At 41.6% G+C, this 10,000-nt stretch overlaps 2 protein-coding genes across 2 annotated transcripts in view; both read left to right on the top strand.

The window, feature by feature from the left end:
- LOC134447616 (anoctamin-9) overlaps positions 1-7,193 on the top strand; it is a 23,452-nt gene extending 16,259 nt beyond the window's left edge. Inside the window, exons 16-24 of the mRNA XM_063197152.1 lie at positions 405-462; positions 1,048-1,145; positions 2,038-2,234; positions 3,471-3,623; positions 4,326-4,467; positions 4,944-5,066; positions 5,343-5,436; positions 5,792-5,904; positions 6,300-7,193. Of these exons, the coding sequence (XP_063053222.1) occupies positions 405-462; positions 1,048-1,145; positions 2,038-2,234; positions 3,471-3,623; positions 4,326-4,467; positions 4,944-5,066; positions 5,343-5,436; positions 5,792-5,904; positions 6,300-6,321 (1,000 nt within the window). The 3' untranslated portion in view covers positions 6,322-7,193. The remainder of the gene's footprint in view (positions 1-404; positions 463-1,047; positions 1,146-2,037; positions 2,235-3,470; positions 3,624-4,325; positions 4,468-4,943; positions 5,067-5,342; positions 5,437-5,791; positions 5,905-6,299) is intronic.
- A 147-nt stretch (positions 7,194-7,340) lies between these two features.
- The window catches only part of sigirr (single immunoglobulin and toll-interleukin 1 receptor (TIR) domain), a 14,920-nt gene continuing 12,260 nt past the window's right edge, over positions 7,341-10,000 (top strand). The window contains exon 1 of the mRNA XM_063196113.1: positions 7,341-7,550. Coding sequence (XP_063052183.1) covers positions 7,478-7,550 — 73 coding nt within the window. The 5' untranslated portion in view covers positions 7,341-7,477. The remainder of the gene's footprint in view (positions 7,551-10,000) is intronic.

Below are 10,000 nucleotides of genomic sequence, written 5' to 3'. Positions count from 1 at the left end.
TATTTGTATAGACAGGCTCTGAAGGCTGCCATGCAAGGCACTAATTGTCCGGGGTTCAGTGAGTGCACACACGCACACACATACACACACACACACACACACACACATACACACTGAAGCACACACACACACACTCAGGCACACAGACACACACACACACACACACACACACACACACACACACACACACACACACACACACACACACACACACACACACACACACACACACACACACACACACACACACACACACACACAATGCAAACCAACACCGAAGTGCAAGTGCAGGTAATGCGTGACTGTGTGACTCACAAGTTATCACGCACATTTAAATACAAATTTAACCCTGAAGCATTCCTACTGTAGTCAAGCATTTTGTTCCTCCTTCTTTTACCCTTCAGGATAAATGGACGGCCCGGAAAATATGTGAGGATAGAGCAGAAGTGGAGGCTGGAGGAGGTGAGTGGCCATTTCAGGTGTATGACCTGCAGAGTTGTCAAAAGTAAAAGTAAAAGTAAAAAAAGAAACACAATTTACGTCCAGCACAGGTAACCGTAGACCTGTGTACTAGTCTTACGATCAGCAGACTGTACTGGTTGGATCAAGGTTATTAGGTTTTTAGTTTTTTCAGTCTATTTATTTCATTGGGTACTATGGAGCAAAGGGTGTAACAGTTATGTTATATCACGTCCTAGTGTTGTACTGTATTTGCACCATGAATTTAATTTGACTTTTTACCTTTGACACCTCTGATGTGCATGTATTATGTGCCTGGAGACAGCTGTCAGTGAAATGTGCAAGTATAGTTAAAAATGTATAGCTCACTTAGGTTCCTTGTGTCATATGATTACCTGACCCAACAGACAAAAAATGATGTAAAGTTTGTGCAAGCCTAGGATATGATGTAACAACATTGAATAATGGAAAAATTGCTTGTCAACACTGATCATTGAATGAACATAACATAACATAACATAACATAACATAACATAACATAACATAACATAACATAACATAACATACACACTCTTGTCTTATTTTCAGTGTCATCCTAGTGGTTGCCTGACTGACCTCTTCATTCAGATGGCTATCATCATGATCCTGAAGCAGAGCATCAACAATGTGTTTGAGTTCACAGGCCCGTAAGTACCCCTTGTCCTCGGGATCTAATGGGACTCTCATTAGAAGCCTACCTTACCTGTTTGCGGCTCAGCTAGGCTACTGTACCAATCCGCTTAGAAATAAAGAGGGAAAAGGATTCAAAATTGTTGTAGTTGTATGCGGAACAACTGGTAAAGGGCAGTGGCCAATGGGCACCCACGTATGATACACATGGACACAGAACATTAAGTTGCTTTTAAAGCCCACTGATGTGCTTCTGACATAAATGTATGCACATGAAGTCTCTAGAAATGTGTTTACAATTTTTTTTTTCATCTCCAGTAATGTATTTATTTTATTTACAGTATGGAGTCTGATTGGCATATAATGGCAACACAGTTTTGAAATGAATAATGAAACAAAACTAAAATGTGTGTCATGCTTGCCTTTGTCAAGAAGCATAACTCATCTATGACGTTAACATTTTAATCAACATTAATTAATCATAATTTCTGGACCATTTGTCCAATGACTTTAAGATTGAAAAAATTGTCATTGAGAATATCTAATTTATGTTTAGAACATCATTGCGCACCACAGTGTAGTGAAGTGCTACAGACGCCCATGATGTATAAATGAAGAGCTGTTTTCCAAAATGAGATATATCCATTTTATAGAATGTTGGGAAATTGACATTTTTGTATTGGGCATTCCATTGAATTGCATTACAAAATGCATTTTATAAAAAGCATGTTCATTAAAAAGCATGTTCTCAAAATATTTGAATGGCAAGAATTCACACATAGATGATAGGACATCTTAACTGTCAATTCCAATATTAAAATGCAAAAAGTCAAAAATGATGGATATAGCGTTTTGGAAAAGAGCTCTTCAAATATGAACATGAAGAGCCATGTTGTCTCCCTCCTCCAGCTGGTTCCACCGCTGGCTGAAGCGCAACAAGTTGCCTCGTCAGAAGAGGAAGTGTGCCAACTGCTACGTGAAGGAGAACCAGGAGCCCCAGGCCGGAGTGGAGCTGTGCGACAACTGCAAACTGCAGGACCTGCAGCGCAACTACCGCCTCAACAAAGTGGACTGCTTCAGCCTCTTCAATGAGTTCCTGGAGATGGGTACGGCTGTAGGTAGTAGAGAGAGTAGACGTCCGCACACTGTAGCTTCACTTTGAAGGTTTATTCAAGTCATTCAACGTTTCGACCCGAAAGGGCCTTCATCATGTAGACCCTGTTTGGTCGAAACGTTGTATGACTTGAATAAACCTTCAAAGTGGAGCTACAGCAGTGTTTCTCAAAGTGGGGCGTAAGCCCCCCAGGGGGCGGTGGCGCGGAGGCATCACAGGGGGGGCTTGTGACATCTGATTTTTATTTTCCCCCATGGAAATTATTTCCTGTCTCGCCAATAAGCCAATACGTTTTAAGCTTCATATACATAATTATAAACATTATATTATTAATTCTCATATAGGAAATGAACACACATCTGCATTCCACTGCAGTCCCTCTTTGTTTTATCTCACCAGTCACTTTTCCTTTAATTCTGCACAGCGCAGAAATCGTAAAATCTGCGCGAGTAGGCTACTGCTGTTGCTTGGGCGGGGGTGTGTGTGCTCGGAAGCATCCAGACCCTCCGAAGGGGGGAATGATGGTAAAGGTTAGAGAACCACTGAGCTACAGCGTGCAGACTTCTATTCTTTCTTCTGTCAGATATGCCTTTGTGCTGCACCTGGCCTCAGTGAGGTGGGATGTGCATACTCCTACTCTTACTCTTACTCTGGTTGAACTGCCTAGTGCCTCTGCTGAATTGTATTTCGCTCTATTAAGTGTAAGAATGATCCTACACACTGTCCATTCCATCAGCATGTAGTAACTTATTGTAATACAATGTTGTATTAAAGTTGCTGGTGGAATGGAGAGTGTGAGAGTGTGTCATCCACTTGAATGACAACCTCACCTGGGTAATATCCTACACATACAGTATGTCCAGCCACAGAGCCATTTCACCGTATCTACAACAAATATACACTTTTTCTTTAAGTGAAAGAGATTTTGTGTCACCCCAATCACTACAGCGTTATGTAAAGGTTATGGGAAATGTCCTGGATGGGGATGTCAAATGGATACAGTATTTTGAAGTTATGTTATAACTGATTTTAATTATACTGTTATTATTATGTAATATATCCTAATCTATGTTATGTTATACCTTGAAATATATTGTGTATCAGAATGAATGTATTGTCCTGCTGAATCAATTTTAAACATTCTCTCTCTCTCTCTCTCTCTCTCTCTCTCTCTCTCTCTCTCTCTCTCTCTCTCTCTCTCTCTCTCTCTCTGTCATCCTTTCTCCAGTCATCCAGTTCAGCTTCACCACCATCTTCGTGGCAGCCTTCCCCCTGGCCCCTCTGCTGGCTCTCCTCAACAACATCATTGAGATCCGCCTGGACGCCATCAAGATGGTGAGCCTGGAGCGCCGCCTAGTGCCACAGAAGACCAACAACATCGGTGAGCAGACAGTAACCTTTTATGAGACACAGTCCCTGTTATACCTGTTTGCTGTTACCAAAATGGCAATGAACAAGTTGTAATGCATAAAGTGCCTTGTGCAATGTCTTGGTAGTGTATTACTATGGTAGTAAGTACTATTACAGTGTTCCACTGGTGGAACAGCGGGCATTATGGGTCTACGGACCATCAAGGGACTAAAGATGGAAATTAGCCTTCACTATGAGCTGCCTGTATGTTATGATCTGTGTATTTAGCATTTTCTAATGTTATTCATACAAGTACTGTATGTAACTACCCCTGTACTGCCCTTGTGTTCAAAATATAAACTGTCAAACTTTCAGTTGTTTACAGACAGTAGTCAGGCCATCACATCAGCCTTTGTGTGTCTCTCTGTATACTGTATGTGTGTATGGGAGCAAAATGGCTTTTGATTTTTGTACACTTGAAGAATTTGTCTGTCTAGGGGTGATTCTCCAACTGCTTGTGTAATGTGTTCTGCATTCATTGATTGCATGTTGTATGTACTGAATGTCAACCAGTTTCAGTTTTGAGTTTTGCAGCATAGCACAATCACATGGGTATTCTGCATGTAAATATTATTTTGTGTGTGTGTGTGTGTGTGTGTGTGTGTGTGTGTGTGTGTGTGTGTGTGTGTGTGTGTGTGTGTGTGTGTGTGTGTGTGTGTGTGTGTGTGTGCAGGAGTGTGGACTGATGTGCTGGAGGCCGTGGGTGTGCTAGCGGTCATAGCTAACGGACTGGTGATCGGCATTTCATCGGACTTCATCCCTCGCCTGGTGTATAAGTACTACTATGGGCCATGCTACAACTCCACCTCCACCAAGTGAGCAGAGAACAAGTTTCCATTGTAATCCATAATCCAAGACAGATGAATGTCTTTTTAAAATGCGGCTTCTTGTTCAAACAGGCCGTAGACTCATAACGCACCTTTATGCCAGTGACGTGCTTTTCCAATCATTAAATTAAATTAAATTGAATTCATTTGGTCAATCATTTAGTCATTTGGTCTTTCCCATTCTGGCAAAAACAAAATTATAGGGGTCGTGTCCTCACACATATTATTTAACATCTGATTTGGGGATGTCAAATGGATACAGTATTTTGAAGTTATGTTATAACTGATTTTAATTATACTGTTATTATTATGTGTCCTCACACATATTATTTAACATCTGATTTGTCTTTATCCAATGTCCTCACTCCTTCTCTAAATGTATTTACATTTACCCTTTCTCCCCAATATGACCCTGATCTCTCTCTCTCTCTCTCTCTCTCTCTCTCTCTCTGTCTCTTCATCAGCTGTATGGAAGGCTACATCAACAACACACTGTCCATAGTGCAGGTGAATGATCCGCGGGTCATGCACGATTTCGATCCTGATCAGCTAAGGACACATGATGGCCAAAACGTCACTCACTGCAGGTAAGGATTTGTGTAATGTACGTACTGCATAAAAACGATGCCAATAAGAAAACTATGGATTTTAGATTAATGAATTTAGACATTGGCATGTGAGTTTCAAAGCAGTTGTGTGTCTGTTAGACAGTTGGCTGGTCAGTCAGTTGGTTAGTTAGTGTTTCTTGTTGCACAGTAAGACTTGTTTTTATGCTTTTATTGTTATGAAGCACAGTGAGCTGTATCTGTAAACTGTAAAATGTGCCATGCAGTATAATTCAGTGTCCTGTCTCCTTTCCACAGCTACAAGGACTACCGCAGCAGTGAAGACTACAGCTTAACCCCTCAGTTCTGGCTCATCTTGGCTGTCCGGCTGGCCTTTGTTATATTGTTTGAGGTCTGTGCTAAATCAAGTCGGCTTTAATGTCCATTTGCACACTGGTCATACAAAGAATTGAAATTACGTTTCTGGCTTTCGTGCGAGGACATAAGCTAAACAAGAGAAGAAGAACCAGTTGTGCAGTCAGCTAACTTTTAAGTGCCAAGTTCTGTCCTGGTGTTACATGATTGATACTATTATTCTAGCCTAGGGAGCTAAACCCCGGGAGCAAATTCAATTTGTAGCCACTTGGGGTGTCTAGATTTCTAGGCTATTAATATTCCACAATGCACAAAATATCACTGTATTACTTGCAATTTATTATGAGAATGACATGAATGAAAATATCTCTCTATTGTTCCTCTTTTTACAGCATGTGGTGGTGATTTTCAAGTTCATCGCTGGCTGGTTTGTTCCTAGTTCATCACTGCAAGTTAAAAACACCAGACTACAGGATAAACTGCAAAGGTTGAAGGAAGAGCTACGGTGAGTTGTTTTGTTGTGAGTACCGAGTACAGTCGTTAATGAACGAATGTAAGGTATAGACAATTGACACACTTCTGCATCTTTTAAGACAGCCAAGTTGTGCTGTGTTGGTGACCTTGACTTTATTGTCTTTATGGCTGCCTTGTTAAACACATTGTTTACGATGCAGTTATTATTGCTCCCACAATGTTCACTTACTCTGCTTATGACACAGTAATACCTCTACATGATTTAGAATGCATTTAAAACTGTCCCCACTGGCTGTTGAAGTGTTAAACCTGAGTAAAGTAAATTCTGTACAGCCTATGGTATTATGTGAAATAGATATCTGTTCTCAAATGTTGTGTATGTTTGTATGATTTGTATTTCTCTCACACCTATTTGTCTACTTTCAGTGGAGGAGACGTATTTTACTGACGAGAGACCCAAACTGTCCAGGAGAAAGATTTACAAGATTCAGCTCAGTCCATACAATCCATCCAACGCTTGGGACCAATGTGCCAGTTGTGTAAATGTACAAGCAAACAATCAATCACAACTGTTTAATTGTTACAAAGTTTAGAGCAGAGAAATGACCTCTGTGAAAAGCCAAGAACGAGGCAGACTTACAGTATCAGAAGGCAATCTGCTCTATAGATCTCCACAGTGTAAAAAGGGTTGTCAATGTTGTAGAGTAAACTTATATAAAGTATTTACAACACTGAGTGAAAAGTCAGGGTAACATTCTGCAGGTAGCCAGTCCAATTTCACTCCACAGCTCTTAATGTTTACACAATGTTAACTATGAAAATGTTACACTGACCAAAGAGTAAAAATAACACTATTTTGAGTGGGACCAAATGTTAAATGGAGATAATTTCAGTTCAAAGTTATATTAACACTGGTGTTTTTACTGTGTGTAAGTGCTGATGAAGCCCCAGTAGACATATAGGGGCTTATGATCAAAAAGTGGACTGAGAACCGCCTTATACAAGCTCACCTCGGACTGTAATTCCAGTGAATGTCTGAAACGAATTGCAATTTTGCCTTTGTGATCCTGGTTGGCAAAACCACCTGAATGCTCAAGGATACTAGGGTTGAACTATTATGTAAATGTATTGTAACATCTAAAAGAGTAATTAATTATTTTAATAGGCATATTGTGTAAATAGCTTATTGTTCCGTTTGAAATTCCTCTTAGTGCCATATTATTCTGCTTACTGCGTACTATACATGGTGCTTCTGGGAAATGAAGGACTTGTTACATTTTTTTATACAAATTAAATTTTTAAGAATTAACGCTCTCTGCTTTTGCTGCATTTTATAACATGTTATATGTATGTACTGTACTGAATGGGAAAAATGACTGGTCATGATGTAAGGAACTACAAAACAAATGGTGTGGGCCAGCGCGTTTTACTTTCGCTCTGCAACAGGTGAGACTGGTCACGTGAACGACGAAGTAGGCTGGCGAAGTTCTTCCAAGCTCATAGTTAAAATGAGCGCTTCAAGCAGTTCTGCCTCTCAATAACTAAGGCGAAATTATTTATTTTCTCCAAAGTCGTTTAAGTGAATACAGATTTAAACGGCCAAAATGATGACTTTTGGGATCGTAGCATATGGCATGTGGACGTGCGTAATATGGAACGGAGTGTCGGTCACAGCAGGTAAGATGTCAGTTTCAGTAGGATAGGAAACCAGATGTTTGACTGAATGGGCTGAAATCATGCCATTATTGTAGACTTCATCTATTAACTGGAAAAGTGCATTAGAAATTAAGTTTCCTTGGTCGAATTTTATTTCTACCAACTTCGTTTACGAGGGTATGACTGAATGTCTACATTTAGTTGTTTGTGTTCTCTTTTTTTAGGACTGAAGGCTATAGGGTTTTGCTGACCATAGTTTTCATGATATTGCATTGTCTTGTACAGTACTTCCACTAGGATCTTGTTCATGTGATTCTATAGCCTAGAAATGACGCGTCGTTACCTCACTTGATTACGAGCTTCTCGCAGATGAGCGGCGACCTTCGGACCCGGATGTACCATAACGTCTACTTGGTGCATGTAGTGTATGGTTAATGAGTTAACGCACAGGTTCATTAGTGCGCCCAGGCGACCTTATTATTTATGTCAATTCAGGTCTTTCTGGTATCAAGTGAAAGCCTTGACCAAAGCACGCCCGCGCGCGCGCACGCCCACATGCAGGCGCACGCGTGCGCGCGCGCACACCTTTGAATACTGAAGTGGGTTAAGGGACACACACATACACACACACAAACACACACACAGAGGTAACATACAAAGAGTAGGTAACTCAGGAGAGATGGACGCAGCCCCAAACCGGTATGCATGGCCATTGCCCATAAGTTGACAAAGGGTCAGGGTTGGGCTGGGCCCAAAAAATGTTCCGGCACTTTTGGTGCACACAACCCCTCAAAGAACCCTCTGTTTTTCTCCAATATTATAATTGGTTCCAGTGGTGTAGTCTACTTTTTTATGGTGGGTATACTGTATATTTGAGATTTTTTTGAAGTGGGTATACTGTATATATTTGTGCCATTCAAAACAATGGATCAATAAATTTTAAGTGGGTATACTGAAATCCCTGAAATTTAGAAGTGGGTATACTCCGTATACCCGCGTTCTACGTAGACTACACCACTGATTGGTTCAGTCCATCATTTATATTAAAGATGGACCAATGGGCCATTCTCGACGGGGGAAAAACAAAAACAACACTAGGAAATAGACAACGAGTAGCATCTCTCTGACACAGAGAGAGAGAGAGAGAGTGTGTGTAATAGGGGGGATCTCCAGTAAACACATACAGTAGTACTATCTCAAACACTGATGTACAGTGTCTGTAGATGAAACTTCTGAAGTAGTTATTTTGGTCTAACAGCCATCAGTTTCCCATAGTAGTCCTGTCTCCAGGTCTCATTCCAATGTATGCAAATCATGTCAGGACAGCAATATCTCCTCTCAGTGGGACACTTCCCTGCAGAGGGCACTCCTGTTGCATAACTTGAAACAGGCCTCAAACGGGGTGACGTGACTTGGTGGGCTAGTGCCAGTGCTTAATTTGAGGGGGAGCAAGGGGGAGCTAGCTCCGGAACCTCAGACGAGAGCTCCGGAACCTTGGATGGAACCTCATAGAAAGACATCACAGATCCCCCCCCCACCCATCCTCTGCGCTCCGGGACCTCCCGCTTGACAAATGAAGCACTGGCTAGTGCGCCGTGCTGTTGCACCGTGGACCCGGGTTCGATTCCGGCCCAGGGGTCATTTCCAAACCCCTCTCCGTCTCTCTCTCCCCCACTCATTTCCTGTCTCTCTTCACTGTCCTATCTGAGTAATGGAGGTTTGAAAGCCCCAAAAATATAGTATTTTGAAAAAGAAAATGGCCTCCAAGCCAAAACATTTTATTGAATTCTTGGAATCGTAAAAAGATTGTGGCTCTATACGGCCATTCTTGATGGCATCATCACCGGGGATAGTGCATCGGCTGTGCATTACTGCTGGTCAGGCCACTAGGTCAGGCACGTGTCCTGCTGTTCACCGTGTGAGGTGTATATACATTACCTATAAACTCTTAGCCCATATATAAGTTACTACATCACCCTGTCACTTCTTATATACTGTGCGTGAACTCTAGTCTCAGGGTCTCCAAGTCCCAATGGCAGGGGGCTTGTGGTTCTGGGCTGGTGGTCTACTGAAGTACTGGGTCACAAGTCTTGAGCACGGCTCTGATATGGTGGTGTAACGCCGGCTACTGAAGCTAGGTCAGGGGGCCTTGTCAAGAGTTCAGTTGTGGCCCCACTCACACAGATGCTTCTATCCAAATTGAGTTATAGTTATATTACAAGGTATTAGTTACAGTCCCTGCTGCAATGTGAGGTTACGTGCCTCGCATTGTTAGGGCACTTCAGCAGCCATGGCCGAAGATATAGGAACGTGCGTTCTTCCTAATGGTAAAGGTGGCTACAGTACACAGTAAAGTCTGCAGTGTTAATTCAACACTTGGACTACATGCCACTCTAGAATATACTTTGTGTTAAATTGACCATCTAAGTGTTAAATTAAGTTTGCAGGCCATGGCTGGCCAATATACACAT

This window comes from Engraulis encrasicolus, chromosome 4, assembly GCF_034702125.1.
Source record: "Engraulis encrasicolus isolate BLACKSEA-1 chromosome 4, IST_EnEncr_1.0, whole genome shotgun sequence".
Lineage (NCBI taxonomy): Eukaryota > Metazoa > Chordata > Actinopteri > Clupeiformes > Engraulidae > Engraulis > Engraulis encrasicolus.
This window is presented reverse-complemented; position numbering and strand designations above follow the sequence as displayed.